Source organism: Pogonomyrmex barbatus, unplaced genomic scaffold (assembly GCF_055798465.1).
Source record: "Pogonomyrmex barbatus isolate J1 unplaced genomic scaffold, ASM5579846v1 scaffold7, whole genome shotgun sequence".
NCBI lineage: Eukaryota > Metazoa > Arthropoda > Insecta > Hymenoptera > Formicidae > Pogonomyrmex > Pogonomyrmex barbatus.
The window spans coordinates 1800994-1816041 of NW_028297171.1; the positions used below are offsets into that span (position 1 = coordinate 1800994).

Below are 15048 nucleotides of genomic sequence, written 5' to 3' on the forward strand. Positions count from 1 at the left end.
CTTTTCAAAATTATTCACCAATAGTCGCAGTTACTATTCAAATACTATTCAGTTCTCAATAGTTCCCAATAGTTCCTTTCCATACGGGCAGCCATCATTACATTCAGTAGTGTCAAATATTTCGGATAATTGAAGATGTATATACATTAAAATTAAATTAGATATCATTGATATTTCATCTATTATAAAAAGTATAACATCATTTAAATCCGCTCGTAGAACTTTCAATATATGATCAAATAATTGTTTATATTTAGGAGTATGACCATGTTCAACAGGTAATTGGAACAATCTGTGAATTATTAAACCATCTATATTAAATACTGCAATATCTGTAAGTGCTGTTACAGCAGTTTCTTTATTAAGATTTTGTTTTATTTATTTTATTTAACACTTAACAGTCTTAATTAGAAAACTTTTTCCAGTATCACCTTCATCGCTAACATATAATCGTAATACTGATTTATTTAATTTAATAGTGCTAATAACTCTATCAAATACTCTCTTTTGATCCGTGTTTAATTTTATTATCATTTCAGAAACATCCTCTTCTTTAATTTTAGCTCCAAGATCTTTAAAGTCCTGCATGGCTTCATCCGCCTCTATATTTTGCACACCTATTGCATTTTCTGATTCATCTTGAGATGCATCTTGTTGTTTTTGCAATTCATTATCTAGATATTTCTAAACTAACTGTTTTGCAATTTCAAATGCCGTTAACATATAACATATAACATAACATATAACATAACATATAATTACAACATATAACATATAACATATTATTTATGTTGTTTTATATTATATGTTATTAATTTATATTTTATGTTTTTTTATGTTATTTATGTTTAATTTATGTTATTTATGTTTAATTAATTTATGTTTAATGTAATAATTTGTTAATAATTGTTAATAAATATTAATAATTTGTTGTAAAAATCTAATTCTATTTCTATTTTTATTTCTATTTCTATTTCTTATTCTATTTCTATTTCTTTCTTCAATGTATTATATATTATTACAATATTACTTACAATATTACAATATTATTTACTATTATATGTGACATATGTTATATCTTCTTTTTTATTAATCAATACGTACAACTTTATACGAAAGACATCTGTCAAAGACATATCAAATCAAAAAAATGAGCGCTGCAAGAGCTGTCATACAGAAACATTCATTAGGGACCTGTCGCCTTTTGCGACAGAAAAAGGAGAGTCACGACGACGACCAGGACGTTTCTTAAATTTATCAATTTGAACTTTGTGTCACGATTGCGTCGCGATATCTCAATTTATAGAACACGGAGAAAAAAAATAAAAACACTTTTCTGATATAATTTGATACTCAGCTGTCGATTAAGCGTAATTAAAACTTAATCAATGCAATTATTGCTGAGATATGAAAATATAGACCGAGTTTATCTCGGGGTCTTGTAAATAAAGCCACGGACATCTCGCCACTGTTCTACGCGAACTTCGCTGCGCGTAAACTTGGCGTTGAGACACCACCCGTGTCTCTTGATTAAACGTTGTATGAACAAAAGAAATAATAATAGAATGTTTCTAAATATGAGAACGTGTTTAAAAAAACCGCCCAACAGAAACTCATAAGAGACATAAGACACATCTTATCAGATTAAAATTTTGACATATAATAAAAATTAAATTCGGTCAATATATAAGTAAGAATTCTAAAAGCGTAAATCATACTGTCAACAACTGGGTTTGTATAATTATACTTTATTTTTATAATATTAAATACAATATATTTTTATCCAAATTGCATTAGACAATCTTATTTCATTTTTGATACTTGTAAATAGCGCGCTGCATAAAAGCTCAAGCTCTGATTAGTCAAGATTTCAGCCTCCGCCATTATGCGCAATAGTCCATCTTTCTTTTTACACCATGCCTATGTCTATGTTATTACTATATCAGTGTTCCAAAATTTATTATGACTGATAGCAGAGAACAAGACGTAAACGCTTACATTACCGTAAACTTAGCATAGGTTAAGGCCTGTTCTACAATGCGGTGTGTCGATATCGTGGGTCGTGGGCCAATCACAATCAAATATTCTCCCCACATTCGTCTGTGATTGGTCAATTATTGTGGCTTGCTGTTTGCGACATGCGACGCATTGTAGAACAGACTTAAGGATCGGCAGGGTGACGGACTAACTCCGATTTGATTTAAAATAATTATCTATTCCTTATTTACAGTGCAGATATGTATCTGTACTCAATTATATTTTATCTTATAGAAACGATGTTTCATGAAACTTTGTTAAGATACTTTCTTTTACAATTATGAAGTTACTTACAGAGCCAATTTTGCAATTTAGCTCTTAAATAATTAAATGTAACTATCTACTCATTTACAGTGCAAATATATATTTGAGTACCTATATATTATCTCGTAGAAGTAATATTCTTTTTGCCACGAGTCTTTTTCTACATATTTTTTATAAAATTATGACTCTTGCTACAGAGCCAGTTTTGCAATTTGACTCTTAAAAAAAATTTACAATAGATGAAAATATTTGCATCTTATTGTCCTATAGTGCAAATCTATTTACGCATAAATGAATTATTTATTTTCACACATTTTCTTACAAAAATCGTTCTGTAGCTTTCGTCAGGCAAATATTCTGATTATAAATATCATAATTATATAGCTCCTTCTCGCAGCATTTTGGCCGTAATATGGGAAAAAGAATTTATCTCCGATAGAGGTTTCCATAGTCTCTCCTGTCGATCCTTAACCTACGTCTACGTTAGTGTCGGTCCACAATAGGTGACTTAAGCTTTAAGACGTAAGAAATTGACCAATTATAATCTAATATGAAAAGAATAATCGACTATGATTGGTCAATTTCTTACGACTTAAAGATTAAATACTTATTGTGGACCGACACTTAGTGTCGGTCCACAATAAGTATTTAATCTTTAAGCCGTAAGAAATTGACTAATCATAGTCGAGTATTCTTTTCATATTCGATTATAATTGGTCAATTTCTTACTTCTTAAAGCTTAAATCACCTATTGTGGACCGACACTTACGTAAGCGCTTACGCTCGTCTCTGCCATCAGCCTATCAGTGCTGTTTATGTATAGTATACGTCGCGTGAACTATAGATTTTCAGTACTAGCAGTTAATTTTTGGAACATAGCCTACATTTTCACACTACTAATGTTACCTAGTGCTGGTGCATGCTATTCATGCATAGATTCTGCTAATTTCCTTAAATTTTATTTTTATGTTATTTGATTTTGATATAGGCTTCTGATTTAAAAATCTAGTGCCAGCTCTAATCAAAGAAAAGGAGATATTTCTGATGTTTTTGATATGCTGTTTGTACGATGACATAACTTGGCATCAGTACTTCGAACTCTGCGCGCATATTTGAATTAACTGTGTGAAAAACAATGACATGCTAATTATGTCGATTGACGTGCCAAAGAACAACAATGTAGACCTGACGTGCACAGGCATGAGCAACACTCCCGTAACTATCACGTCTTGAAGATCATTAGCAGGTGGTTGTAGTACATGCAAATTATATATCCGTGCATTACATTGATAAAATATTGTATTGACAAACAACTTCAATTATACTAGCAGTCTTGTTACTCCAAATACTTTACAATGGCCTCTGCCACTGAACAGCAGCAACAGCAGACAACACTGGAATTTTATCAAGCAATGACTGACTTCAAAAATATGTTTCCACAAATGGATGATGATGTGATAGAGGTAGGTGCATAATTAACAGGATAAATTATATCGACATTGCTACATTATTTTATTCTATGAACATTTGTATTTTTATTATATATCTGTTGCAGGCTGTACTGAGATCGAATCAAGGAGCTGTAGATACTACAATTGATCAGTTGCTCACTATGAGTACTGATAATGAGAATGAGAAAATCAGAAGCGAGTTGGAACAGAAAGAAGAGCTTCCAACTGCTACAAAATCTAAGAAAGACTCCAGTAAATTGTTAAAAAACATATATAAATGGCAACCTCCCTTGTTAGGACCATTGCCGGACACTTTTCTGAGACTTCCTTACCAAATGTCAGATGATGGTATCGACTCAACGTATTTGCAAGAAAACTCTATGCTGGAAGATGAGAGAATTGCTATGTTTCTACAAAATGAAGAGTTTATGGCAGAACTTCGTTGGAATGAGGATTTTCTTTCTACATTAGAACATGGTAAAGAATCAAAAAGGAAGTTATAATTAAAAAAATTAATGGTAGAGAGAGAGAGAATAAATAGAACATTTTTTTGTTGTAGATTCGAAGCTGGAAAAGTGCAGCAGTCAAGCTGGTCATGACGATGAAGATCTATTTAAAGAAAGATTGAAAAATATGGGCAAACGTAAGCAAAGAATTAATTACAACCATTTATATAAAAAATTATGTATGTGAAATTTATTAATTTCTCCAATAATAATAAATGATTCTTACAGTATCTCGACGTAAATTCGCGCAACTTACGAAAGTGTTCACTCGTAGTAAGAAACGTGGCGGCAGACAACTGTTACCACCGGCGGCTTCTTGTGATGATCTCCTGGACCCGGAAGAATCATCCAAACCACAATTATAAGACGAGATCTACATCTATAATTCTGTTGGGATTTTGTTATTTGTGATGTGTTATTTGTATTTGTCTCTTACCATGAGGATAGCAAAATTAAATGAGATTTGTAGTTTAATGTAATTTAGATATGTCTCGGAAACAAGCATATCTATGCTGTTTCTTGTGAGAAACAGGATAACTGCATCGGAATCATATAAGATATAAGTTAATTAGCGATTCAGATTTCTACATCCTTCAACAACTGTTAATTAGTCACAGAGATAATGAAATTTCAAGGTTGTGAAGATGTATTAATGAGGAAGCGAAAGATCAGCAAGAGTGAATATCAAGTAAAACATTTAAAATAGTACAATCAAAATACTTGTATTTCGGTAATTATGCAGATATATGTAGGAAATTAATCTTCAAACATTAATCGATCTTAGCGCATTAAGATTAATTAATGCGAAATTAGCGCATTAATTAAGATTAATTAATGCGCTAATTAAGATTAATTAATGCGCTAATTAATCTGTATTTTCTAGTAAAGATGCAGATTTGTTTCTGATAAATTTTGTGTGATATGACATTATAATGTAAATTTTTATATGTAAATTTTATTTTGATAGATTTTATATTTTGTTATAATGTGCGTTGCTTGCGATTATTTATATTATCATATAATTATTCGAAGACTGTTACGAAAAAATTTTATAGATGTCTATCGAACGATAAATTTGACAGAATTATTGATATTGCAAAAATACTTAATTCGAATAAAGAACGTTGTAACTATTTTACTTAAACATGACAAAACACATAAAATTGTTAATATACGCAAAATACGTAACACATTTATTTTTTACCATATATGGTGAAAGTAATGAAGTATACACGCACTTGTGCGCACGCATACATATACACACGCGCGCGCGCGCGCGCACACACACACACACACACACACACACACACACACACGCCGATAGTGCGTTATTATTAATTAGACATGCAAGATAGTTAATTGAAAATTTAAGAAATACATTATCGATTGAAAAGAAGTTGATTCTTTTAAAAATTAAGTCCTTAAAAAGATATAGATCTAGCTTGATGAAATATCTGATCCGGTGAAATGGATGAAGGTTTGCGTTCTTAAAATTTGCATTATCATAAATAATCTATCTCATTAAATAATATCTATTAATATTGTGATGAGTAATTGAATTAAAAGTTTCAAACACTATATGAATATTAGATGCCTTCATTCATTTATCTTTTCAATTATACTTGTGATTGCAAGTAATTGCACCTTTTCTTAGATGTAACACCTAGTCATTCAATCTAGCCATTATTTATTAAACAAAAATTTGATATAACAATGTCCTGAATGTGGAGAATATAAAACTAATCCTAGGGAATAATTTACAATATGTGCTATAATGAAAAATGTGTGTGTACGAAAATAAATTGGAAGAGACATTAAAATGTGGAATATTTATTCGAAATATTTCGTTCATATTAAAAAATTAGAGAAGAAATGGTTCCAAACGCATATTTATCTAAATCATCACAATTTATCCAATTCAATTTATCCTATCTCTCTTCTAATTACAAAATTGACTCAATTAACCCAAGAGCACTGGATGCTATGTATCAGATTGCCTGAAAAACACTCTGGCACCAGACAGGCTGTAGTACAATAGTTGAAATTCAGCATTTCTCTCAGTAAGGCGTTGAAGTGTGAGCGCTCTAGTCTGTTGAAGTTTTTCGTCGCCATGATCATCCTTACACTCAGCAGTGAGTTTTTCTTGAGCAATGTGCTGCTCCACTGTCTTGAACCAATGCAGACCATCCAGTTCAATACTTTGATCAAGAAGTGCATTAATGTAGGCAATACCCATAGAAAAACCATCATCAGTGAAAGCTGCGCCGGTTTGATTTTTTTTAAACATCTTTTCCTTGTTGGAGACAGAATTGTCGACGAAGCTGAGCGTCAGTGGCGGCACAATGGCATAAAATTGCTGCAGATGGTAGGACTTAGCGGCACGGAACGCCGATGCAAATACATCGACTAGCAACTTAAAGTATTGGATACCTTCGGTGAAGTTACGTACCAAATCAGCAATATCACTCTCCAATCGCCTGGCCGCAGCCTGTGTCGAGGTACTATAATTTAATCTACGACAAAGTGATTCGAATGGTACCGTTCTCTCAATGTTCGGCAGAAAAGATACCGCATTGAAACTAGCGTGGAGACCACCGGAACGAATCAACCGTACGTAACCGAGCGCATTGCCGATTTGTGTGATCAGCTGGCGAAATTGGTCTAGGTAACTTAATCCGTCAGCAGTCATACCCAATTTCCGGATACCTTTTTGGAATTCCTCTGCTCGCTCGTAAGTGTACGGAATGGCGCCAGCTTCTCGTTGTGCCCGAACGAATCTAATATCGCGCATCAACCGCGATTTGATATGCTCGTCAAAAAGAAATTGTGAGAAAGTGTGCAACTTGACACGCAAGAACTGATAAACGAAATTCACCGTGGTGCTCATGATGCCGATGCCATGAGTGCGAATCGAATTGGCAATGTGCCGGATACCAATGGTATTTAGATGCTTATTGCCGCTGCTATGCTCCACAAATGTCTGTGTATTCAGATTGTATAAGTACCTACGATGGAAGACAATGTGAATATTGATTAATTTCCGAATATTAATTATAAAGCTTTAGATTATTTAATAATTTTGATTATACCTAGAAACGAACACGTGAATATTACGCATGATCTCTAGAGCGTCCAAACCCTGTTCGAGAGTCTGCGTCGGTAGATGATCCTGCACTGTGTCCAAACCCATCTTATAACTAGCCAATGCATGCATGGTTCGATAAGTTCTCCAATCATGCAAGGCCACTGTCGTCAAATTGTAGAACATATCGTCCAGATAATGTTCAATGAATTTTTTAGTGCAGATCATATTTTCGGCCAAAGAAAACGGCGGAGCTCGCACCACCCTACCACCATCTTTGGCGCCAATATTAAAAGGATTTGTAGAATCCAGTTTAAGATGTGCGTGCACGTGTAAACGTAAACTGGTTTCAATCTCGTGGCAAGCCGGCTTCAGTACACTTTTCACTAAGCTATCTCGGAGCTCCTCGATACGTTTTACTCTTAATTCAGCGAACTTTTGCTCGTCCATGGCGCAGTTGAAAGCGGCAAACAGGTGAGTGATGTGACAAATATTTCTATTGCCATCGACGATCGAAGACAGATAGGCAGGCAGCATATTTTGATGATGTAACAGCAGCGAGTAGTCACTATGCTCATTGACCAATTCATACAATTCGGCCACAGCATCATAACTATCCAACAAGAATCGCAGTTTTACCACATCTTCCTCGCGGAATGTATCGGTCAACTGAGTAGCGCACGCCAATGAACAACGCACTATCAGTCGCCTATCCACGCTGGCTGGTCCTGCTATCAACCGCATACTTAGCCCTATTAATGACAACGCATCTAGCCGTTCCCTGCTATAACTCTTATCTTTCTGAATGAGAGTCTTACGTGTTGTTTCCAACATAATTAGTATATAATAAGCTAGATATTGGAGTACCTGTGCCTGTGATTGCACCACAACCGGCCCAAATGCATAGAACATCGTCTGCAAAGATTTTTGCAGCTCTATAAGTCTGCAGATCAGCTGCACTGTGCCGCGACTCATTGGCTTTGATAATAAGGCATGCAAATTTGTCACAAATGCAACGGTTTCTTGCATCTGAGACAGCAAAGTCAACAAATCTGTCAACAGTATACGCTTCTGCCCAATATCTGACACTTGAAGATTAGTCCTTGTAAGGATGCTTTGCATTTCCATGCACCAAGTCATCCCTCGTTGTATCAAATTATTTATCGTGACCGATAATCGTTGTGTTCTCGCTTGCAGTATCTTTTCACCTATTTGCAGATTAATGATACTGCCAGTTTCCTTCGGTACAATACTGCTGAGGAATTTGCTAGGTACCCACATCACATTTCCCACCAATGTAACTGCATAGAATCTCTTGTTAGTATCCAATACTCTTCTGATTAGTTTCTTATCACAAGTGCCAAATAGCTTTATTACCAAAGCAATGCCGATGTTAGCTCTTATCCAGTTTCTATTCAACAATGCATAATCATTAGATTTGTTTTCTATATCTGTGATTATATTTTTTAGATAACTAACAATCTGTTCATTCATCATTGCACCCTTATTTATATCCATTACATGTTCAATCGTTTTAATAAACATGTTCTTTCGCAGTAATTTTTCTTGCAGATCTTTGAGTAGGTGATCAAATGTCTCCAGCTTTGTTTCAGCAACGCCAAATTGTAGTGGATTGTGTATCATGGAGCGTACATGCATTCTGTACTTCTTCCATTGATCTAATATTGTCGGTTGAGCATCAACAATCTCATCGAGAGTCACAAGAATTATGAATAGATCAATGAAGCCTTCTAGCAGGACGGGCAAGTAAATCTCATGGACAGTGCCAGACAAACTTGCCAATTGTTGTGTAGTCAAGTATATAACAGCTATTGTCCGATTAGCAAAAATGGATAAATCCAAAAGATCCGACAGCAATTTGGTAGTTGATATACCAATGAGATCTTCATTCAAGCACCTCTCCCCATGAGCAAAGAGCTTCGCATAGAAGCCAGTAGCTTCTACCTTCAACAATCTGATTTCCCTACATGTTCCTGCCACAGCTGCCAATAATTTGGACAGAATTTTGTTTTCCATCTCTACCAGTGAAGGGATGCCAATGTCCTCTGTTGCTTTATAAATTAGGCGTAGAGGACCTTCCATAATGTATTCCAACATCGAGTCATTCTTCCAGGACTTTTCCAACAAGTTCTCAAAGAATTCTCCATATTTTCGTAGATGTATAGCACCCGCAGCTTTGTAAATACTCTCATCTTTCTTGGAATTCCATGACGGTGCCTCTATCATTTTTAATTTAATAAATTGCAACTCTAACAATCTGTAATAATTGTTGAAAGATACACATTTTTTTTAAATTATTGCAAAAAGATAATTATTTAGAATATCTCATCTCAAATTTTGATAAAAGTATACTCATTCAATGCACTCAAATTGCATTTTTCATTCAAAAAGAAAGAAGCCGACAGAAAAACGCGACGGCCTGCCTTGCGAAACAAGTCATTAAATTAGTTCTTCTTCAAACTTCAACGTTATATGACACAGATTCTTTATCTCTCTTTGTTCTTATTTTTTCCCCTTTTTTTTCCTGACTTATACCCTTTAAATTAATAAATTTGTCTATATTCTTCTATACTAGTTTAACTTTCTCTTTATCCACGTTTAACTTTCTCTTTACCTCTAAAAATTTGCATGACACAACGCAAAAAATTCGTATGGGGACAAAAGACGTCCTATCCACTCAACGGTCAAACCGACTTTAAAAACCATTAATTCGGTATTTTAGAAGTTAAGATATCTGTCATACTGACTCGATACAGCGCTGTATACGTACTATCAATTAATTCCTAAAAATAAATATTCTCTGCTTTAATTACACAAATTCTCTACTTCAAAATTCTTTGCTTTAAAAATAAAAATTATATAAGAAAATAATGTTTTTAAAGCAGATCGCGTTTTAAAGCAAAAAATTTGTAAAAGAAAATTTGTGTAATTAAAGCAGAAAATTTTTTTATGAATTAATTGACATTGGATTACAGCGTAAACTCATTTATTTTTGTAAGACAAAGATTTATTTACACTTACGAAAAATATATAAATATATTTATAAATATATTTATTATCAAATATATCTATAAATATATGTATAAACGTATTTATTACCAAATTTAAATGTGTACATATGCTATAGTACTTTGGCTACATGCGCATATATTATATATATATATATATATATATATATATATATATATATAAAATATTCATATATTTTAAATTCTATAATAAACATATTTATTTATTTCATTTTATTATTTTTCATAATTATAAATAAATCTTCGTCTTAAGTATGCACATAATGCTGTATCAAGTCAATATCAGATATCTTAACCTCTAAAATCTCAAACTTTAACGCTTGATAACTTATTTCGTAGGCAGACAACCGCGTTTTTCTGTCGGATTCTTTCGTCTTGAGTGAAAACGCGTCGAAAAAATACATTTTTTTTATTAAAATTTGAGGTGAGCTGACCATTCTAAACAATTACCAAAAAATATTTACTTTCTTCCTACCTTATCTCTATCTAAAAATTCCTACCTTAAAATGTAATAAGAATACACTCATTCGATTCCACTTTATCCATAAATAAAGAAAAAAAATCGTTGCTCTGCATTTAGAAGATAATAAAGTAAAACTGATGGCACACGGTCATAGTATATCTTTGGGTGCGTTCCACTTAACGCTCGCAGCGTCCGCAAATCCGTTCCACATAATGACTGAGATCGTGTGGTCGCGATCAGAACGTCATAGATGACGTCATAGATGACGTCATTAATCGCGACCGCATCGAGCTATGCTATGATTCGTAGGTGAGTCGGCGCGGTCGTTTAAGATTTCGCTTACAGCGCCCGCAAGATAGTGGAACGGTAAATATTGCGATCGTGATCGTTGCGAGCGATAAGTGGAATGCACCCTTTGAGTATATAGACATGGAGCGGGAATATGGCGAAAGTGTATCCAAAGTATGTGCGAGAGAAAAAGATATACGAGTGATACTCGTTCTTTCTGCATCGAAATTGACAAATATTATAGGCAAGCAATATATAGGCTGCGATATTCACTGCAAGTACTGAAAATCTATAATATACGTGACCTGAACTATATATTTTCAGTACTGACAGTGAATATTGGAATTCAGCCATAGTGTGATATGAAGAACAATAGTAATAAGAACTGTCATAAATGATATTATATAGGGATGTAATAATGAAATGTTAAATAAATATTAATATATAATAAATATTAATATACCATTATAACACAAGAAAATAATTTTTATTGATGTTTAAAATGAATCAATTTTGTAAACTTACATCTAATATAATCTTTGTGTATCTTTGTCTTTGTGAATCGGTAGCGCACCTCATGGAATAAACGCAAATTAACATAAATTACAATTATGCTTTTAATAAATTGCGTTTTATGATTGTCAAACACATCTTGTTACAAAATGTGTTCTGTCATTGCGCTCATCCAATTATCTATCTCCATCAACATTATTGTCTTCTTAATATTATTATTAAGAACATATATAATTCATTACACAGCCATTAAGGCTGTTACAATTGACCCGCATGTTAAAATTCATACTAAAAAAGACACAATTTTTCCCTGCCAAGAGAATCACCACTAATCCCTGATATTCTAAAAAATAAACATCTAAGCTATTCTTCAACTGTAATTCAGTCCACAGAGACTATATCCATTTCCCCTACTACTCCTTCTGACTACTCATCTACCATTACAATAATATATCACAATCCTTGAAGATATTTCACTATTATATGTATTCTACTTCTACTACTCACTTTATTTATAACCATTAAAATCTGTTCAATTCAAAATAAATCTATACGAAAAATAAATAAATAATTTAACTTAATAATATCAAATAATAATAATAATTAACTAACTGACCTACAGCAATTAAAATTAATATACTTACAACATTATTTTTAATATCTAAATTTTATATTACATTTTTAAATCTAACCTTCAAAAATCCCCTATAATTATCACTTTATACTATTCATTATAATATATAAGCATATAAGCACTTATATTTTTATAATTTTTTTATATAAAAATCAAAAATACAATTAAATTTTCATGTATTTTAAATTCTCTCCTTCATTTTAAACATTATTAATATATATCACTTAATATAATATATTAATTTATTTAATTAGCAACACATAATATAAAAATTATTTATTTATATTTATTTAATTTAAAACCAATATATCATTAACTTACTTCTTCTTTATAACCCAAAATATACACTATAAATACACCAATATATTTATTTATGAATAAATTAATATCTACATTTAAAAAATCTTTAATATTACCAATCCCTATTAATATTTTTTACTTCTGGAATATAGGTTCTTTACTAGGCTTATATATAATTACCCAATTAATCAGAGGCTTTTTTCTCTCTCTACATTATTGTCCTAACACCTCTTATGTATTCAATAGAATTATTCATATTATACAAAATGTTAATAATGGCTGATTAATACACAACATTCACATTAATGGAGCATCTTTTTTTTTCATTTGCTTATATATTCATATTGGCCGAGGTATTTATTACAACTCATTTAAATTAAATCACACATGTCATTAAACGCTGAATGACAAACATCGTTAAATACTTTTATAATTGTCACTTTCATAATTGTCTTAATATTTTTTTTAATGCGAGTTATATTTTATTATATTAATTTGATCGAATAACTGTTTCAGAGCATTATGTTTTCAGTCGATTTTGCAATGACAAAAATTGTACAAATGTGACAAATATGTTCTAATAATTTTCTTACAACAAATCCATTGATATATTTAAGTACATCGTCGATGGACTGAGTATTAATGTAGTAGTGTTAATGTTGATAAATAATTGTGGTCAAATATATCAGCAAATAATTGTTTCTCATCAATTTCAATGAATAAGCTATTGCTTACGATTTTGATGCATGTGCAGAGATGACAAATATCACTCGTATATTTTTCTCTCTCACACATACTTTGAACACACTTTCGACTTATAGGAAATATAGGCAATTCCTCCTCCATGGGTGCTTTCCAATAACGTACACAGGCGACATCGTGTAACACAGTGTCTATACTGATGCTTTCCATTTGACACAGAGAGACACAGCTCGATCCTAAGTTTGGCCGTGTCAGATGTCAATAGCGCCATATCGAGCAAAATTATTTTTTTTAAGTGTGGTACATTAGTAATATATATTATTAATATATATATATTAATATATATTAATGTATTCCGGTCATTATTGTCATTTTGGATGCGTTCCGTTTCTTGCATGATGCGCATAATGCATTATTTATCCTTGTTTAATATATAATGATAAGGATAAATGATACATCATGCGCATCATGCGAGAAACGGAACACATCCTTTATTTGCAAAAAATGTCTTCGTCGCGTTCAAATAACGTAGTACCGAACCCGGAATTCTTAGGTAATCAATATTCAGTTTCTTTTTATTTAAAGAACTATATAAGCTTAAAAACATTACGTATTTGTTGATGACCCATTATTAGTACATATTCTACTGGATTAAGTTTTATTGCAGATATGTTCTTTTGTCGATATTGTAAAGAAATTATTCCTACATTAGATGATGTTAAGCATCATGCTTGTTTCAAAGGAAAAGAAATTTTCCTTGAAGGAGAAAAGAAATTATACTCACCTGAAATGAATAAGATTCTGTAAGAATTAGACGACCGTAAGCGGTCATGAAAGAGATTCGGAATATAAACACTAACAGAGAGGAGCCGTCGTGGTCGTGCAGACTAAGTGTCGGATTGGTAGACGAGGGATCCCGAGTTCAAATCCAGTCGGTCTCCGTTAATTTTTTCCGAATCTAATAGATATCTTTCAATCTCAGAAGTGGGATTCAGCCTATGTTACCTCAGAGAAGATTCAGCCTATGTTACCTGACAAGTCGATCGTTCAGGAGTGAACGGAAAAAGTCGGGGGTAGTACTCCAAAGTCGTTGTCGGTCGTTCAAGAGAAATGAACGGGAAAAAAGTCGTGGAGTAGTACTCCAAAGGAGTCGTGTCGGTCGTTCAAGAAAGTGATCGAAAGTCGGGAGCAGAAGCTCCAAGTTTCGGATAAAAGTCCGATAGAGGAAGACTCGGTACATTCGGGACGAATGTAATAGCAGAATGGCCGAACTGTAAGAATTAGACGACCGTAAGCGGTCATGAAAGAGATTCGGAATATAAACACTAACAGAGAGGAGCCGTCGTGGTCGTGCAGACTAAGTGTCGGATTGGTAGACGAGGGATCCCGAGTTCAAATCCAGTCGGTCTCCGTTAATTTTTTCCGAATCTAATAGATATCTTTCAATTCCATGTAATGTCAAATCGAAAAGATCATAGTTATTTTACAAATATAAAATAAAGCGCTTTGTAGCCAGCAATAAAATAATCAATACATATAATTTACTTAAATTTATTTCAGTATGTCAATAATTCTTCAAAAAATGCACTGGCAATAATGGGTGATAACGAAAAAATGCGCTCATGTTTATGCGTGATGATCTTCTCCTACGTCTTTTACGCTCTCTAGTGAGCGTGTTTAATAACTTATGTGTTCCAATTAAACTCTATAACTGTGTTTTACAGTGTCTCTCTGTGTCACACTGTGTAACACTAAACT

General features: G+C 32.8%; 2 protein-coding genes and 2 long non-coding RNA genes across 7 annotated transcripts; 2 read left to right on the forward strand and 2 right to left on the reverse strand.

Moving 5' to 3' along the window:
• The first annotated feature begins 3156 nt into the window (after positions 1-3156).
• On the forward strand, positions 3157-6078 carry LOC105423949 (CUE domain-containing protein 1). Of its 2 annotated transcripts, none has more exons than XM_089083048.1 (5): positions 3157-3547; positions 3630-3764; positions 3857-4229; positions 4312-4395; positions 4487-6078. In XM_089083048.1, exons 2-5 carry the CDS (start codon positions 3657-3659, stop codon positions 4621-4623), a joined length of 702 nt encoding a protein of 233 aa, XP_088939174.1. In that variant the 5' UTR covers positions 3157-3547; positions 3630-3656; the 3' UTR covers positions 4624-6078. The 2 variants fall into 2 exon arrangements, with proteins under 2 accessions (XP_088939174.1, XP_011632257.2); XM_011633955.2 differs by having other exon boundaries at positions 3158-3547; positions 3633-3764.
• On the reverse strand, positions 6073-11032 carry SWIP (strumpellin and WASH-interacting protein). 3 transcript variants are annotated; one of them, XM_011633956.3, is made up of 3 exons: positions 10891-11032; positions 7348-9618; positions 6073-7263 (listed from the first exon to the last, which is right to left on the reverse strand). In XM_011633956.3, exons 2-3 carry the CDS (start codon positions 9585-9587, stop codon positions 6240-6242), a joined length of 3264 nt encoding a protein of 1087 aa, XP_011632258.2. In that variant the 5' UTR covers positions 9588-9618; positions 10891-11032; the 3' UTR covers positions 6073-6239. The 3 variants fall into 3 exon arrangements, with proteins under 3 accessions (XP_011632258.2, XP_011632259.2, XP_088939173.1); XM_011633957.3 differs by having other exon boundaries at positions 10866-11008; XM_089083047.1 differs by lacking the exon at positions 10891-11032 and adding an exon at positions 9976-10112.
• Positions 11033-11202: 170 nt separating this feature from the next.
• LOC148934875 (uncharacterized) lies at positions 11203-11791 on the forward strand. Its single transcript, XR_016140816.1, has 2 exons — positions 11203-11385; positions 11466-11791. It is a non-coding gene; the product is annotated as an uncharacterized LOC148934875 (long non-coding RNA).
• Positions 11607-14700, reverse strand: LOC148934876 (uncharacterized). Its single transcript, XR_016140817.1, has 2 exons — positions 14075-14700; positions 11607-13526 (listed from the first exon to the last, which is right to left on the reverse strand). It is a non-coding gene; the product is annotated as an uncharacterized LOC148934876 (long non-coding RNA).
• Positions 14701-15048: the final 348 nt, after the last annotated feature.